General features: G+C 40.8%; 1 protein-coding gene across 1 annotated transcript in view; it reads right to left on the minus strand.

Moving 5' to 3' along the window:
* LOC128124359 (vomeronasal type-2 receptor 116-like) overlaps positions 1–6798 on the minus strand; it is a gene marked incomplete at its 5' end in the record, with an annotated part of 77997 nt that extends 71199 nt beyond the window's left edge. The window contains 2 exons of the mRNA XM_052760495.1: positions 5006–5812; positions 6490–6798. Coding sequence (XP_052616455.1) covers positions 5006–5812; positions 6490–6798 — 1116 coding nt within the window. The remainder of the gene's footprint in view (positions 1–5005; positions 5813–6489) is intronic.
* Between the last annotated feature and the right edge of the window lie 12870 nt (positions 6799–19668).

Consider the following 19668-nt stretch of genomic DNA (forward strand, 5'->3'; position numbering starts at 1 on the left):
AAGGCTGAGTCAGATACACTGCCAGCCACCACGATGACAAACAGCATGTGAAGATGCCGGTAAGCCACGAGCCACATGGCAAGGTATAGATTAATAGAAATGGATTAATTTAAGATATAAGAACAGTTAGTAAGAAGCCTGCCACAGCCATACAGTTCGTAAGCAATATAAGTCTCTGTGTTACTTGGTTGGGTCTGAGCGGCTGTGGGACTGGCAGGTGAGAGAGATTTGTCCTGACTGTGGGTCAGGCAGGAAAACTCTAGCTACAATCCTATTTCTTAATACCCATGAATAGATCCTTTCTACTTTTTTATCTTTTAATTCTACAGGCACTGAAACATAAGCACATATAACTAAAGAATTGAAGGAATTTGGATTTTGTCTATCTGGGCCTGTATTACCTAATTCAGAATGATTTTTTCCAGTTTCATCAATTTACCTGAAAATCTGATGATTTCATTTTTGTTTAGAGATGAATAATATTCCCTGGTTTATAGGTACCACATTTTCATTATACATTCATTAGTTTATGACCATTTAGGCTGATTCCATTTCCTGGCTACTGTGAGTAAGGCAACAGTGACTATGGAGGCACAAGCACCTCTTTGGTCAGATATAGAGTCCTTTGTTGTATGGCCAGGAATGGTATAGCAGGGTCATATGGTCGTTCTGTTTCAGCTTTCTGAGAAGCATCCAGACTGATTTCCAGAGTGGCTGCACTAGTTTCCACTGCTACCAACAGTATATAAGGGTTCCCTGTTCTCCACATTTGTAAAAGGATTTGTTGTCATTTGTTTTTTTAATGATGACTATTCTAGCTGAGGTTAGATAGATTCTTAATGTAGTTTTAATTTGCATTTACTTGATGGTGAAGGACTTTGGAAGTGTTTGCTAGTCACATTTATTTCTTAATTTGAGAACTTTCTGTTCAGGTTCATAACTCATTTTAAACTGCACAATTTGTTTTCTTCATGTTTAGATTTTTTGAGTTCTTTGTATATTTTCATACCAATTCTTAATTGGATATACAGCTGGAAAATAATTTCTCCCTTTCTGTGGGCTGCCTCTTTATTTGACAGTACATTTTCTTGTACCAAAAATTTTAATTTCAAGGGATCCCATTTGTTTTGATGTCTTATTTCCTATGCTAACAGAGCCATTTCAGAAAGCTATGACATGTGTTCATAAGTTGAAGCATATTCTTGGCTCTTTTCCTATAACAGTTACAGGGTGTCATGACTTACGTTGAGTCCCTTGATCAATTTGATGTTTAGTTCTGTTTAGAGTGAGAGATAAGGATCTAGTTTAATTCCCTACATATTAAAATTCACTGAAGACAGATTATGTTGGAGAGGATGCAGAGCAAGGGGAACACTCCTCCACTGTTGGTGGGAATGCAAACTTGTACAGCCACTCTGGAAATCAGTATGGCGGTTTCTCAGAAAATTGGGAATAAGTCTTCCTCAAGACCCAGTTATACCACTCTTGGGTGTACAGCCAAGGAATGCTCAACCTTACCACAAGGACACATGCTCAACTATGTTCATAGCAGCATTATTCGTAATAGCAAGAACCTGGAAACAACCTAGATGCCCCTCACCTGAAGAATGAATAAAGAAAAGATGGTACATATACATAATAGAGTACTACTCAGCGGTAAAGAAACAATGATATCATGAAATTTGCAGGCAAATGGATGGATCTAGAAAATATCATCTTGAGTGAGGTAACCCAGACTTCGAAGGACAAACATAGTATGTACTAACTCATAAGTGGATACTAAATGGGAGGGAAGGGATGGCCAGAATGCAACCCATGACTCCAGAGAGGCTAGCTAACAGGAAAAGACTCTAGGAGGGACACATGGATGGCCCTGTGAAGGAGAAGTGGATAAGATCTACATGAGTAGACTGGGTGTGGGCGGGGTAGCAGAGGGTGAGGAATGGGGGATGAGAACATAGGGAAATGGGAGGGTCAAGCTGGAACAGGAACAGGGTAGGAGGGCAGGGAGGAAGATAATATGATAGATGAGGACATCATGGGAATAGGAAGAGGCAGGGTGCTGGGGAGGCTCTCAGGAATCCACAAGGTTGACCCCACCTTGGTCTGCTGGCAGTGGTCCAAAGGATGACTGGACCGGTCTACTCTGGTGACCAGCCTAGCAAATAACCTAGCTGTCATCATAGCCTTTGCCCAGTGACAGATGGAGGCAGATACAGAGATCCACAGCCAGGCACCAGGCTGAGTTCCATGAATCCAATTGATGAGAGAAAGGAGAGATACTGCAGGTAAGGGACGTCGAGATCATGATCGGAGGATGTGCAGGGATGACTGGCCACACTAGTGGAAGCCCATGAACTGTGGACTGGTGGCTGTGGAGCCCCCATGGGACTGGACTAGGCCCTCTGGACACAAAAGACAGTTGTTTGGCTCGAACTGTTTGGGGGCACCGAGGCAGGGGGATCAGGATCTGTACCTGGTGCATGGGCAGGCTTCTGGGAATCCGGTGCCTATGGTGTGACACCTTGTACAGCCTTGGTGCAGTGGGAAGGGGCTTGGACCTGCCTAGGCTCAGTGTGCTGGGCTCAGCTAACTCTCTATGGGAGACCTCGATTTGGGGGCTGTGGGAATATGGGGTGGCTTGGGAAAGAGGGCTGGGGGGTGGGAGGAGGGAGGAGGGGGTGTCTGTGGATAGCATGAGGAGTGAGTAGAAAATTTCTTAATAAAGACAAATAAAATAAAAAAATCCAGTTTTCATAAGTACTATTTGTTGAAAATACTTTCTTTTCTTCAATGTATATATTTGGCAGATTTATTTAAAATATGAGTTAACTATAATTGTGTGGATTTGTATCAAAGCTCTTTATTTTTCTAGTCTATCCTTTCTATTCTACTCCATTGATCATGTGTCTGTTTTTGTGCCAGCACCATGTTATTATTTACAACCCACCACTAATAGTAGTATAAAGTGACTCATAACTCTATAGTATATAAGTTTAGTGTAGGTATGATGATACCTCCAGTTGTATTCATTTTGTTTAGGATTGCTTTGATTATCCTTGGGATTTTTGTGCTTTCATATTAATTTTAAGAATTTTTATATGTTTGTGAAGAATATGCTGTTTTAAAAATTATTTTCATACACAACTAAACTAAACTGCATTTACATAATTTCTACTCCCCCTTTCCACCTCAACTCCTCCCATGGCCCCACCTCCCTCTTAATTTTATGACCTCTGAATACACACATGCGCACATACATATATAACATACTCAGTCCATTTATATGTGCATGTGTTTAGTGCTGATCACTTGGGATTGAATAACCTATTAGGGTGCACACCTCTGGGGAAAACTTATTCTCCCTCTCTCAGCCTGATTGATTGCCTGAAGGGTGGGACTTTGTGATTTTCCACTGTCCAGTTTGACAGATCAACTGGTGTTGTCATTATGCATGTTGAGATTTCATGATGGTGTTCTGCTGTGGTATGTCTTTTTCTACACTATGAATATGCTTTATTACCATTGATCAATAAAGAAGATGCTTTGGTTTATGGCAAGGCAAGATATAATCAGGGGGAAATCCAAGCAGAAATGCAGTGAGAAGAGGGTGGAGTTGAGAATAAGCCAGTGAGCAACCCAAGAAGCAAGATATGAAAGTATCGGTAAGCCACTGGGCACATGGCAATACATATATTAATAGAAATGGGTTAATTTAAGATATAAGACTAGCTAGTAATAAGCCTGAGCAATCAGGCAAACAATTATAATTAATATTAAGCCTCTGAATGATTATTTATAGGTGGCCACAGGACAGGACATGGCAGGACAGAGAAAAAGCTCTGACTACAGTGTTATAATTTTGATTGATTTTACATTTAATGTGTTAATTGCTCTGTGTGGGATGGCCATTATACAATATCAATTTATACAATCTATTAATATGAGAGGTCCTTCCATTTTCTGGTGTCTTCCTCAATTACTTTCTTCAGTGACTTAAAGTTTTCATGGTATAGATGTTTCATTTTCTTGGTCATGTTTATTCTCAGATATTTAATTTCTTTGCGGCTATTGTGAATGGGATTATTTCTTCATTTTTGTTGATATGTTAAACATTGGTGTATAGGAAGATTGATGATTTTGTGTTAATTTTGTGTCTGGACAATTTGCTGAAAGTGTTTATGAGGTCTAAGAGTTTTTGATGCAGTCTTTAGGGTTTCTTAGGTATAGAATATTATCATCTACAAGGGAGGGTATTTTGACGTCTTCTTTTCTTATTTGTATTCTTTTTATTCCCTTTTCTTAACTTATTGCTTCTGTTGAAATCAGGTTAGCTGTCTGTGTCTGAGCACCTTACCCTGGGACAGCTCCACCTCCCCCCTCTTCTGTAGTCTTTATTGCATATTGTGGAATTATATATGCCAGGCACCCTCCCCTCATTTATCTCCATCTCCCAGTCTGCCTCCACAGACCTTGCTGCATGTTGTGGTAGTCCTGTGAAGTATCCCATCTTTAGCCAGCTCAGTCCCTTCCTTTTTATCTGAAGCCTCTTCTTCATGGCTGGGACTCTACATGACTAAGTATAATACACTCAGTTGGCTCCTTCCTGCAGCTTTCCTCTGCAGACTCCTCTCTCCATGTTGTATGATTTCCATGCACCAAGGCACTCTACCCTCCACAATCCGCTCTGGCCTCCCAGACTATCTCCACAGCCTCCATTGCAACCCATGGGACTCAAGACTACATATGTTATGCATTTTTCATATAGAAATAATTTATCTGGCAACACAAAACACTGATATGGATTTAGAACATATTTTCTTCTATCCACAGATACTTTGTTCTTTTAACCATTTTTGTATAGGTCTTGACTTACCCTTTGCCAGTGTTACAATTAGTTTATTTTGTGTTCTTAGAGATCCTAAGATAGTGTGGCCTCCAAAAGAATAAATTTAGAAAACTCACATTTCTGATGTTATGAGCAATCTGATGGGAGACACATTACCTGCCAGGCTGAGAACATCATTCCTTCTGCTTTTCTTGTTGGTTTTACTTCTACTTGATGAAGAAGCATCTCATGAAGGCTGTGGGCCACAGCATACACAGCATTGTATGTATTATAAGCATACTCAGTCATGACCGTATCAAAACGATTTCCAGGTGATTGATGCAAGGAAGCGTTAGGCAGACAGTTCTCCAGTGTATTGCAGTCATCATCAGCAAATGAACAGTTAAAAAAGTAGAACCACAACTTTGTAAGGTAAAAATCTTCTGGGTATTTGGAAGGATGAACTGTTTGGATAAAATTTCTGAAACCAGAGATTTCTTTGTGGTGATGTGAGAAAATGAGGCTTCCATGAAATGACTGCAAAATGAAATGCTTTGAATGGAGGATAACATCCCATTCTGAGTTCATGATCCAAACTTTCCTTATAACTAAAGTTTGTCTTAGATAAAACAGGAAGCCTCTCAGAAAGTCACTGTCACCATAAGTGATGATCACATTTGCTGATGATTTCAGAACCCGTGTAGGATTCAGTTGTCTGTTTGCTAAAAAGGATAGTTTGCTGACTGGGATCATTTCCACAAAATCTACACATATTCTGTTTCTGTCCATTTCTGCCTTCAAGTCTGAGATTATCTGAACACCTTTTTGTTCTTCAGACACAATCAATCCCACCCAATTCCAGTGGAAATATTTCAACAAGGAAACAATACCATAGAGCAGAGACATATCCTTGGAAGCCATTTGATAGAGATCAGGAAACTGGTCATGATTATTTAGGTTAGGATCAAAAGACCCAATGGTCAGCTAAAAGGGAAAGAAGGTAGAAGCAGAATTGAGATGAGGAAACATAAATCACATGCCTAATCATGAAAGGCTTATAGAATCAGCTAGAGTGATGAAGATAATTTGATCATCACATCTGTATATGTGTGCACATGGGGTCAAAGATTGATATTGGAATTCTTACTTTGTCTTTCTTCACTTTATTTTCTCTTTTTCTTTTGAGGATAAGTCTCTAAGTGAACCTGCAGCTCACTGTTTTGGCTAGCCTGACTAGCCTGACTAGCCTGAGGGATTCTCTGCTTTACCAGAACTGATGTTAAGGATGTGTACTGCCATGGTCAGATTTTATGTGAGTGCTAGAGCCAAACTAAGGTCCTCATGCTTGTGAATCAAATACTCTACTCCCAAAGCCACCTCTCTAGACCATAATACCATTAAAATACTGGTATTCTACTTTCTGAGAGATTTCTAGAAAGTTCCTGTTCACTCATAATTCCAGGTAATCAGGGTCTGCTCCAGCCTATCCCTTTTCTCTGTCTTAGACCAAGGAAATGTGGATATGTCACCAAGTCACTGAATACTTACACTTTGGGATTATAAACTTTCTCACATGCATAAGAAAAATTTTCTTTCACCATCTTTTGCAGGCTTGGAATGGCACTGAACTTATAAGTATTTTTATCTCTCTCCACTCTCACCTGTGGATATTTGTAGAGTTCCAGCAGTGTCCCTATATGGGCAGATATTATCCATGATACTCCTGTGAGTACTGCAACAGACTTCATTTCTCTCCTACAGGTGTAATTAGGTATATACTTCTTTGGTCCTGACAGCCATGTGATGCATCTATCCAATGTCCACCATTCATTGAACAGGACATTATAGATATCATATCCCAGAGACACATTGGGTAAAAGATGGGGGTTACTGTTAATCTCCTCAATGGCAAAAACCATTGCCAGAACAATCTGGTAGTTCTTTACATTTAACCTGAACAGAAAGCACAAGAATATTTAGGGATGCTGTGGTTTGAATGTCAGATATCTCCCATATACTCATATATGGACACTCTGTCCTCAGTTGTTACAATTAATGAAGACTGTGGACCTTTCAAAAGGTTGGGCCTCACTGGAGGAAGTAGGTCACTGGGAACAAGCCTTTGAGATTTATATCTTGGCTTCAGTTCCTGTCCAATCTCTTGTTTCCTGAGTGAAAATACAATGTGACAAGCCAAATTCCTGCTCTTGTCATTGTGATTTCTCTCCCTGCTGTCATGTCTTACCTAACATACTATTTCTCTGGAAGTGTAAACCAAAATAAACCCCTTTCCCGTAACTTGCTTTTGTTATTGTATTTTATTAGCAAGAGGAAACATTAAAACCATGACTATTACTTTTGCATGCAATAAAATTATTTTTATGGATCAAATGCTTACATCTTTATAACATTAACATTTTAAAATTTATATCCTTTTGTATTGGAATAATAATGTATTCTTTTAGGTAGATAATATTATCTGGTCATGAAAGTAGAGTCTCATGAATGAGATTAGCATCCTTATGAAGGCCCAGAGGCAATACTCAGTCATAGCTTATCTCAGAGAAGCCAGTGGGAAGCATGGCCTTGGGGAAAAAATTCAGAATGAATTTCAGATTTCATTGCAGAGGAGCTAAGCTTCTGAAAATTACAGACCCTGTATTTGAAGTCTGTGAAGCACATTCTCATGTTTGCCACATATGTCATTATTTGATATTAAAAGGAAATGAGCCGGGCGGTGGTGGCGCACACCTTTAATCCCAGCACTCGGGAGGCAGAGCCAGGCGGATCTCTGTGAGTTCGAGGCCAGCCTGGACTACCAAGTGAGTTCCAGGAAAGGCGCAAAGCTACACAGAGAAACCCTGTCTCGAAAAACCAAAAAAAAAAAAAAAAAAAAAAAGGAAATGAGATTATAGGCAAAATAAAAACAATGAGGTAGAGTATGGGGTATGTGCATGGACAGGCTTAAACAGGGAATATTGTGAGAGTATGGTGAAAAGCAAGGGGGTAAAAGGGAGGACTAACCCAAAGGAAGAGGACATGAAAGCATGGGAAGCCTTACAATCCAACCTAAAAAAGTAAGAGGAAGCCTACTAGGACACATGTGGACTTCTTCCTTCTTTCATTCCTTCCTCCTTTCCACTCTTCCTTTCTTTCTCCTTCCTTCCTTCCTTCCTCCCCCCCCTCTTTCTGATTACAATAATCTACACTGAAAATCTGGGACTAAATATGAACATTTATGCATACAAAAATTTTCCCTCCAATACTTTGATGTTGGATAAAGTCTGAAGTACAATGGCAAATTTCATCATTTGTGTTTATCAGTCTCATCTGGTGTAGATAATCTTTGTATCTTATTGAAGAACAAGCCTTAATAATGTATTTCACAGGGACTCAGAAAAGAAACTATGAATAGTGAGATCTATTTTGGGGAAATGAATCGAAGTACACAAAGTTCTTTGTCTACTTTATTCCTCTGGGATAAAATTTTATCTACACAGCTTCAGTCCTGTTCTCGTGCCTAGCTCCTTTCTTGCCTGATTTGTCTCTACCTTTATCTGCAGTCCCCTCTAAGTTCTATCTTAATTCTATCATATTAGTTCTGCCTCATCTAGGTCCTCATCTCATTCTTACTCATCTAGTACTTTCTTATCTGGCTCTTCCTCATCTTTTATCCTGACCTCCAGTTCTCTAGTCAAAAATCCTCTCCAGCCAAAATCCTCAATATCCTCTCTTCATTCTTCTTATGACTCAGTTCCCCATCCCTGAGGTGTTCAAGTTATAAACCCAAGCCATAATGATCTTCTGGCAGAGCAAGGTCACCAGGCTTGAATTCTTACGGGATCATAAAGGCAGGTAAGAATTTTCCTCAGACAGTGGTCATCAGGCTTTATTTTACAACCCAAATGAGTGCTACTGATCGGTTAGTCAAGAAGGAAATTTATGTGCTCAATCTACATTCATAGAAATTTAGGTAAGAAATTAGGAGTCTATTAGTAAGGCTGTAAGGAAGGAGGGCCTCACCCTAAATTGCACAAGAAATAAAGCTATCCACCTGACCTACTAGACAGATGTTGTTTCGTTTGGCCTTGGATGCTTGATAGGTATGTTAGATAAATATACTGTTAGGAGTTCTTCGAAGCACACATAGCACTACAAGAAAATCACTGTAGGAACCAGTATATATATATATATATATACAAAAGCTAAAATATCACCAGGACTTTTTAAGTCATGACTTGACCTTTGGAGACATCCTTGACTTTTCCAAGTAGTAGCTTTTGTGATGGTAGCCGAATTCCATTACATTTTCCTGTGGCTTGCAGCAAGATATTAAGATTTTACAATTTGCTTTAACACACATTCTCATCTAACATACTGACTATGACAGATAAACTCCCCTTAAAGGTTTGTCACATTTATCATACTCAAATTTATCATACTCAAATATACTCTTGAGTATATATTGATATTGAAGGAATGTTTGATACAGCTGAATAGTCTCTTGTGTGTAAACCTTCAATGACTTCATAGACTTTCTACATGGTATGATCAGACACTGAACCAACAAGGTAGTTTCTTTGGTTGATGGCTTTCCCGTATTCAGTAGTGTTATTTTACTAGTCCACATTACTCAGTTGTGACTAAGGTTTTGTCTTAGGGTTTCTACTGCTGTGAAGAAGCACCATGACCATGGCAACTCCTGTAAAGGAAAATCTTTGAGTGGCTTAGAGTTTCACAGGTTTAGTTCATTATAATGGAGGGATGTGGCAGCATGCAGACAGACATGGTGCTGGAGAAGGAGCTACATATTGATCTTACAGTCAACAGGAAGTAGTCAGAGACACTGGGCATGGCTTGAACATGTGAGACCTCAAAGCCTACTTCCACAGTGACACACTTCCTCCATCAAGGCCATACCTAGTCTGACAAGGCCATACTTCTTAATAGTGCCACTACCTATGAGCTTATGGAGGCCAATTACATTTAAACGACCACAGGTATGAAAAAATCAAAAGAAAGAATCACATTTAATACATTCTGGTGTGGATTTGCAAAAGCCAAATAATTTAACACTACAAAATGTAGCTAGAGTTTTCCTGCCTGGCCCACAGTCAGGACAAATCTCTCTCAACTGCCAGTCCCACAGCCACTCAGACCCAACCAAGTAAATACAGAGACTTATATTGCTTACAAACTGTATGGCCATACCAGGCTTCTTGCTAACTGTTCTTATATCTTAAATTAATCCATTTCTATAAAACTATACCTTGCCACGTGGCTCGTGGCTTACCGGCATCTTCACATGCTGTTTGTCATTGTGGCGGCTGGCAGTGTCTCTGACTCAGCCTTCCACTTCCCAGCTTTATTCTCCTTGTCCCACCTATACTTCCTCCTGCCTGACTACTGGCCAATCAGTGTTTTATTTACTAACCAATCAGAGCAACACATTTGCCATACAGAACATCCCACAGCAACAAAAACTTCCCAATACATTCAGAGGGGTTGTCTTTGGTATGAATTCTCTGACACTGAACTGTGACTGAAGACTTTATGACCATCAGTACATATGTGACTTCTTTTGTTGAGAATTCTCACATGCTGAATGAGGCCTGAATTTTATTAAATGTCATGCTATTGTTTTAGTTAGGATTTCTATTGCTGTGAATATATGCCACAACCATGGCAACTCTTATAAAGGAAAGCATTTAATTGGGGCTTGTTTACAGGTACAGAAGTTTAGTCCATTACTGTCGTGGTGGGAAGCATGGTGACATGCAGGCAGATATGGTGCTAAAGAAGTAGCTGAAAGTTTTACATTTGGATTTGGAAGGCAGCAGGAAGAGATTATATTACAGGGCTCATCTTGAGCTTCTGAAACCTCAAAGGCCACCCCCAATGATATACTTCCTCTAACAAGGCCACACCAACTCCAACAAGACCACATCTCCTAATAGTACCACTCCCTATGGACCTATGGAGGCAATTTTCATTCAAACCATCCACACTAAGTTCATTTCATTCATAAGGTTTCTTTTGGTATGGATTATTTTGGTATGAATAAGGTGTGCTCTGTGACTGAAGTTCTCTTCCTGTGCATCACAAAGACTTTCTCTAGTGGAAGCTTCTTGTTGCACAGTAAGATCTGAATTATGACAAAAACTTTCTTTGTGATTGTTATATTCAGATGATTTCTATTTTTCTGTCCACATTGTGGTGCTGGATAAGGCATGGAGTTTCACTGAAAGTTCATTACATTACATGCACACTTGGGTGCTAAATAATGTGGGGAGTCAATATGAAATCTTTCCCATGCTCAATACACATATAAAGTTTATTTTCTCCTGAAAAGAATTCTTTGCTGGTCTGCATAGACTTACCCACATCCACCATACTCATCAGACTTATTTAATTTTTAAAGGTAAGTTATCACATACCTTGGGCAGGCCTCAAACTCTCAGAGATCTGCTTGCATTTGCTCCTGACTGTTGAGATTAAAGGTATGCGCTACTGTGTCTAACTCACAGGATTTTTCTTGACAATAGACCCCATGATGCAACTAGGTATGAAGTATAGCAGAAGTCACTGCCGCACATGGTACACCTATAGAGCATCTTCTTTTTAACTTTCTGTTGCTGAATAAGTTGTACACAATGGATGTTACATTTGCAAGACTTGGCTTTGGTATGAACTTTGCATGCACGTGCACCATGTTCATGCTGGAGCCTATGGTAATGAGAAGAGGGCATTGGATCCCCTGGAATTTGAGTTACAGGTGATTGTAAGATACTATATGGGTTCTGAGAACCAAACCTAGGTCTTCAGCAGGAGCAGTAAGTGTCCCTATTTGCTGTGCCATCTTTCCAGCCCCGTGGCATGAACTTTCTTATGCATACTCTCTGCTTCAGGGTTCATCAGACATTTTACAGGATTTATCAGGTATTTTACATTTACTGGATTTTTCTCTAGTATGATTTTTTTATTTTGATTAAGACTTGAGCTCTGACTGAAAGATTTCTCATATTCCTTACATTTATAGGCTTTCTCTCTAGTGTGAGGTCTATGATGTTCTAAGATTGAGACCTGATGGAAGACTTTCCCACTTGTATGACATTCATAGGCTTTATCAGTGGTAGAAATGCTCCCCTATTTACTAATGTTAGGCATGTCCATTAAGATTTGTTTATAGCCACTACTCTGAACATTCTCTGTTAGATAGATTTATATGTTCATGTTTATCAGCTGCTGAATTCTGGTTGTAGTTTGCTGTGGGATGTTCTGTATGGCAAATGTGTTGCTGATTAGTCAATAAATAAAACACTAATTGGCCATTGGCTAGGCAGGAAGTGTAGGCGGGACAAGGAGGAGAATAAAGCTGGGAAGTGGAAGGCTGAGTGAGAGAGACACTGCCAGCCGCCACGATGAGAAACAGCATGTGAAGATGCCAGTAAGCCATGAGCCATGTGGCAAGATATAGATTAATGGAAATGGATTAATTTAAGCTGCAAGAACAGTTAGCAAGAAGCCTGCCACGGCCATACAGTTTGTAACCAATATAAGTCTCTGTGTTTACTTGGTCGAGTTTGAGTGGCTGTGGGACTGGCAGGTGAGAGAGATTTGTCCTGACTGTGGGCCAAGCAGGAATACTCCAGCTACAAATGGTGTCCAACGTGGTGGCAAGAGTTTCCACCTAAAAACTGAGAAAAAAGATTCTAAAATGGAGCTAAAAACAGTTCCTATTTATCTCTCTCAAATGAGTGGCAACTGCTGGTTCGAGCTACTTGTGGGATCCTAGCATACGCCCTGTGGCAGGAATGAGGCCTCTGCAAGTAGCACATTAAGCGGCATGGTGGATTTAGCCTTTGCTAGTACAAAACAAAAAAAAGAGGTTTCTGGGCTACACACTGCTTGGATAAAAGCATAGACCCACGATAGCTCCCAGAGCTGGTGGAAAATGTACTACCACCATGTTGGAAAGCTGAGGTGGGCGGAGCCAGCAGCCACAGCTGCTGCAGTTTAAAGAAATAGATTCACAATAAGACAGATTCAGATGCAATAGTTTACAAAATGTGTGTAAAAGATACGTAGGCTTGAAAGAGACAAAAAAAGGTGATAAATACAGTTATATAAACAAATATATAGTTTTAAAAAATAAAGTCTTTAAAGAGACAGTAAAGGTAGTATAAAAAAATAAGCCACGTAAAAATGGATATTACACAGAGAATCTGGATTGTGTTGTCTTTGGGATTTTTAACTGCAGAAAAACATTTGATTGTAAAAGCTGTTGAGTTATGCCAAAATGTATATTTTGAAGGTACCTTGACTTCAAAATTTGGATATAAGGATATGTTGCTTTGGAAAGGAGACTTTGCTTTTGTTCCCACAGAAAGCCAGAGGCTATTGAGTTGTTCCAGATTAAGATACATTAGGTTTGACCAGCCGAGACCCCCTGAAAGGTCTCAGATGACACCATGGCCCAGATGATCCAACATCCAGAATTGTTTGAAGGCAACTGGCTCAGACAATACAGCCTCATGGACTATTCCATAATCCTAAAATTTTCTTTGTGTCCCCATAAGATACAGCACCCCCCTCCAGCAGTAAGTAGTAAGAGAAGCTACGCCCAAATTCCCAAATTATATGTAATTTTACTTTGTTAAGGTTAAAAACCTTCCTTTTTGAAAAAAAAAGGGAGAAGTGCTGTGGGATGTTCTGTATGGCAAATGTGTTGCTGATTAGTCAATAAATAAAACACTGATTGGCCATTGGCTAGGCAGGAAGTGTAGGCGGGACAAGGAGGAGAATAAAGCTGGGAAGTGGAAGGCTGAGTGAGAGAGACACTGCCAGCCGCCACGATGAGAAACAGCATGTGAAGATGCCAGTAAGCCACGAGCCATGTGGCAAGATATAGATTAATGGAAATGGATTAATTTAAGCTGTAAGAACAGTTAGCAAGAAGCCTGCCACGGCCATACAGTTTGTAACCAATATAAGTCTCTGTGTTTACTTGGTCAAGTTTGAGCGGCTGTGGGACTGGCAGTTGAGAGAGATTTGTCCTTACTGTGGGCCAGGCAGGAAAACTCAAGCTGCAGTAGTTCACGTCACACATATAGCCATTAATGGTCTATAGTCTAAGGAGTCTATTCTGTACCAAGTGTAGATTCTAGACTGAAGCTTTTTCAGCTTCACTGTTGTTCTCACTGGTGAAGGTGGGTTTTTTTACATATTGTTATTAATATGTCCAAACTGGAATTTGTCTGGTCTTAGGAGTTTGGGCAATATCATATTTGAATCCTCTTACTCTCACTTTGTGTGAATGTGAGAACTGAAAAATTTTACTTATAAATTAATAATAGCTTGTTTTGTTATCTGTTTTCTCTTTACATGAGCACTCATTCCCTCATATGACTTCTCTGTACTTACTTTCTACAGCAAAGATCTGAAGATCTTGTTCCCACCAGGAGATTCCATCATCCTTGGAAATTGGAAATCTACTGTGGAAAAGGAGTTTCCTTGCATTATTGATGGAAAACTGATTCCTTAGTAATCTCTTGGAGACTCTTGCTGTAAGGAATTCAAGTGTTTCTCAAGAGAAAGCACTTCCCTGGATGTGGCCCAGGGATAGGGAGGAATTCAATAAATTCGGGTTGTGGAAAGGCAGGGAAGGACGCTGTGGTTGTTTGAAAGAAAATGGCTCCCATAAGGAGTGGCACTACTAGGAGGTGTGGCTTTTTTGAGTAGGTATCACTTTGTTGGAGGAAGTGTGCCACTGTGGGGGTGGACTAAGGTCTCCTATGCTCAAGCTATGCCCAGTGTGAGTACAGATGCCTTTTGCTACCTGCAGATGAAGTGGTAGAACTCTCAGCTCCTTCTCCAGCACCATGTCTTTGTGCAACTGCTAACTACACCTCTGAAACTGTAAGCTAGCCCCAATTAAATGTTTTCCTTTTATAAGAGTTACGATGGTCATGGTATCTCTTCACAGCAATAGACACACTCACTAATACTTCAACTAATGTTGGAGATGCCAGAGCTGTGGGATACCTGCTGGGGAAAGCGGCTAACAAGGAGTAGAACCAGCCCAAGTAAAGGAATGTGTTGCAGTCAATAAATCTAAAAGCAGTTGGAGATCTGAAGAGTGTTTTGACATCAGACACGGAGATGAAGTTTGGAGTTTTCTCAGCTGGTTTTTGGTCTTGTTTTGTCCAGTATTTCCTCACTGTGCCCTGTGTTTTGAAAAGGTAATGTATCTTCTGTGCCATTGTATGTTGGAAGTATGTGTTCTGCTTTTTTATTTTGATTTTACAGGAGGATTACAACTAGGAGATTGAATAAAATGTTCCCACACCTCACCACAAGTGTGCACCTCACCCAGGCAGCACCCTAAGGCTGACCTTCTGGTTGAGGATGCAGGTGAGCCAACCCTGAGGGCTTGAACATAGGAGAGATGACCCCACCCCCATCACCAGCCTTGTTGTGGCATGGGTGAGAAAAAGATGCCCCCCTCATTCTTTACCACCTATGGCAGGTGAGAGAGGTGGCCCTGGGGTCACAAGAAGGGAGAGATATCCCTGACCCTCATTGGAAAGCAGTGCACCTCTACCCCCAATCTGGGCAGCACACTAGGAGTGATCCTGTGGTTGGGGAGACTGGTGAGCCAGCCCCAAGGATGTGAGAGCTCTCCTCTGCCATGCAGTGGCCTGGGTGAGGGAAAGATGCTCTCCCACCTCCACCCTTTGCTACCTGCATCAGGTGAGACAGCTGGCCCAGCATCATGAGGGTGAGAGAACTAGCCCTGCCAAATACCTGCTATAGCACACAGGAGAGTAGGCCCTGTACCATGTCTGGGCACCACACTAGACCTGAACCTGTTGTCAGGGATGCAGATGAGTCAGCCCTGAGGGTGTGAGAGCAGAAAACTCTGCCCCTGCCCTTCCTTTGTATTCCTCCTATAGCAATTAGGAGAGAGGACCCTGCACCTTGCCTAGGCAAAATAGTAGATTTTGCTTTGAGTGTGTGGGATCTAGATCTTAGGACCTAAGATCAGGAGAAAGGACCCCCTCTCCTTGCTATAAGATGCTTTGGGTGAGCCAGTTGAAGCAGTACTGGAGCTCAACTGGATAGTGATGATGGGGGAGGGTTAGCAGACTGACCAAACCAGCTACCATCCAGGCCCAAAACCAGGGCTATGAGTTGGCCTACCCCAACATACATTGAATCTATGAGCTGTTAGAGCATTTGAAGGGGATGAACCTACAGATTCAAAACAACAGGATCTCCATGACACAGGACAATAGAATATCCAAGAGGAGCCCCAGTGAAAGCCCATTATTGGTGTAGCAGAAACCAGAGGCCTCAAGTCAGACCAATGACTCACAACAATGAACACTTGCAAGTAAAGATGAATGGATTAAAAGTAAATTGTGTGACTTAATAGACCACACTACAGCTTTTGTGACAAGATTCTTCTCCTCCTCCTTCTCCTCTTTCTCCTCCTCCTTCTTCTCCTTCTCCTCCTTCTCCTCCTCCTCCTCCTCCTCCTCCTCCTTCTCCTCCTCCTCCTCCTTCTTCCTCTTCTTCTTCTTCTTGCTTTGTTTTGTTTGAATTTTGGGTTTTCTTTTAAATTTGGTTTTGATGTGGTGGTAAGTTGCAAGGGCAGAAGGCAGATGTGAGGAGAAGAGAGAGAAGTAGGATCAATATGCAAGATGTGAAATCCACAAAGAATCAATAAAGTTTAAAAAAGAGAATGCTTGAATCTCAGAATAGACTTGGAACTTTAAACTTTTAAATAAGTTAGATACTGTTATAGACTATGGGGACTTTTGAAGTTCAACTAAATGCATTTTTGCATTATGATGTGACTGCAAGTCTATGGGGGCCATGGAGTGGAATGTGATGATTTGAAAGAAAATGGCCCTCATAGGGAGTGACACTATTAGGAGGCATGGCTTTGTTGTAATAGGTGTGGCCTTGTTGGAGGAAGTATGACACTGTAGGAGTGGGATTTGAGGTCTCTGATACTCAAACTATGCCCGGTGTGGTACAAACTCCTTCTGCTACCTATAGATCAAGAGGTAGCACTCTCACCTCCTTCTACAGCACCCTGTCTGTCTGCATGCTGCCATGCCTTGCCATGATGATAATGGACTAAATCTATGAAACTGTAATCTAGCACCAATTAAATGTTTTTCTTTATAAAAGTTACAATGGTCATGGTGCCTCTTCACAGAAATAGAAATCCTAACTAAGACAGATGCCCAGTGAAACTATATTTGTGTAATTCTCTAATACCCTGTCTTTGTAGAGAGCTCTGAACAGAGTCCAGGCTTCCCCATTCCTTCCTTATAAGATATGCAGTCACAGCCTTGAACATCATAAACTATTGAAATAAGATATCATGGCCCCATCCAATCCCTGTACCATCTCAGTTTCCCAAAGAAACTGAAGATCTGGGGGAAAATATTCACACTGACTCTCCCAAAGCTGAATCTGAGCTCTTGGTGACCTACTGCTTTCAAGAATCATATTTCCTCCATCCTGGTTCAGAAGGATAATGACCAGATGGAGAGGAAGGACTAGAGACTGACCCATAACAGATATTCTCATTCACAGCCTTTATACCAGCCTTTATAAGGGCTGCCCAGATGGCCTAAAGGTTGCAGTAATGAATTACTTCCAGTGGTGGGAATCTGGACTGTTTTATTTACATGTTTTTATAATTAAAATGTTAGATTTCTTCTTTGAGAAGTAAGCCACCCACATGTGGACCATCCCTACTTTCTCAATTCCCTCCAGAAATCACCTCCCCAACCACAGGCCACACCCAACAGTGGACCAGTAGGCCACCTGCCTACAGACCTAACCCCATTCTCTCAGGTCCCTCAGGCAAATACTCACTTCCCAAACACAGGACACACCTGCCAGAAGACCAGGTAGGATAGCTGTCCATGGACTCCCCACTCCCCCGACTCTTTCTACGCCCTCAGACAGAGAGCCCTATCCCAACCACAGGCCACATCTGCCAAAAGACCAGGTAGAATAGTTGCCTATAGATCTCCACTTTCTCTAGCCCCATGGGCAGAAACACCCTGCCCAAGCACAGGCCATACCTTCCAGAAGATCTGGTAGGCAGCCCATCCAATCCTGAGATTCCCCCTCCCCTCCTCATTGCCCTATCCCAGTACTCAACTTAGGTGGACATTCCATGCTAGACCAAAGGCTATGCTGGCCACCAGAATTCCAGATAAGCCATCTATCTGCAAACAGACATTCCTCCATCTGCTCAGTGCCCCCAACACTATCCCTAACCCTCCTACCTTCCTCTTTGCTATGTATCCACTTCCAACTTGGATAGAGACCCCTTGCTAGAACAGAGGCTATATAGGCTACAAGAAGTCCTGATACAACTATGGCTGAGACTCCTGCTCAATAAGAGACTGCAATGGCAGGTGGAAACACCCTTGCTCAACATCAGGCCACACAGGCCAAAATACCAGAGAGAAAACAGGAACCAAGGAACAAAACACCCACCCAACAAAGACAAAACCAGAAATCAGCACCTAGACCTATAATCACTTCAAACCAAGAAGCCTAGATGCCAGCATAAGAATACAATCAAGAACTACCAGGGAAGTATGTCACCACAAGAACCAAGCTATCCTACTACAGCAAGTTATGAATATCTAACACAGCTGGAGCACAAGAAAATGACATTAGAGCCAACTTTATGAAGACAATAAAAGTCCATAAAGAATAATTGAATAAATTCCTTAAAGAAATTGAGGAAAAGACAAACAAAAAATTGGAGGAAATGAGTAAATCCCTTAAAGAAAGCCATGAAAAAAATATTTGAAGGAAACAAAAATGTTCAAGACCTGAAAATAGAAGAAAAAATCAAAACAATAACAACAAAAAATCAAAAAACAAAAAAGTGAGGTAATTCTGGAAATGGAAAATCTACGTAAGTTAACAGGAACTACAGATAGAAGCATCACCAGCAGAGTATAAAAGATGGAAAAGATAATCACAGATATTGAAGATGTGATAGAAGAAATAGATACATCAGTCAAAGAAAATCTTAAATCTAAAAAATTCCTGACACAAAGCTTCTAGGAAATCTGGGACACTATGAAAAGACCAAATCTAAGAATAATAAGACTAGAAATCAATCCCATCTCAAAGGCCAAGAAAATATTTTCAACAAAATCATAGAAGAAAAATTTCGTAGCCTAAAGTAGGAGATGCCTATAAAAACACAAGAGGCAAACAAAACACCAAATAGTTTGGACCATAAAAGAAAGACTCCTTGCCGCATAATAATCAAAACACTAAAGATACAGAAGAAAGAAAGAATACTAAAAGCTGCAAGAGAAAAATAGCAAGTAATATATAAAGATAGATCTATTAGAATAACACCTGACTTTCTCAACAGAGACTCTAAAAGACAGAATGGAGAGATGTACTGCATACTCTAAAAGACCACAGAAGCCAGGACAAACTAATATACCCAGCAAAATGTTCTCTTTTTTTACTTTCATTTTTTATTGAAAGGGTTTTTTTTTATTTTACATACCAACCACAATTCCCCCTTCCTCTCCTCCTCCTGTTCCTCTTCCACACTCCCCCCACTCCATCCCCATCCAGTCCTCAGAGAGGGTAAGGCCTCCAATGGGGAGTCAACAAAGTCTGGCATATCGAGTTGGGGCAGACCAAGTGCCCCCTCCCCTGTATTGAGGATGAACAATGCATACCTCCATAGGGAATGGGCTCTAAAAAACCAATTCTTGCACTAGGGATAAATCCTGGCCCCACTGCTAGTGGCCCCACAAATTGCCCAAGCC

Source organism: Peromyscus californicus, unplaced genomic scaffold (assembly GCF_007827085.1).
Source record: "Peromyscus californicus insignis strain IS unplaced genomic scaffold, ASM782708v3 Scaffold_4__1_contigs__length_199733344, whole genome shotgun sequence".
Taxonomy (NCBI): Eukaryota; Metazoa; Chordata; class Mammalia; order Rodentia; family Cricetidae; genus Peromyscus; species Peromyscus californicus.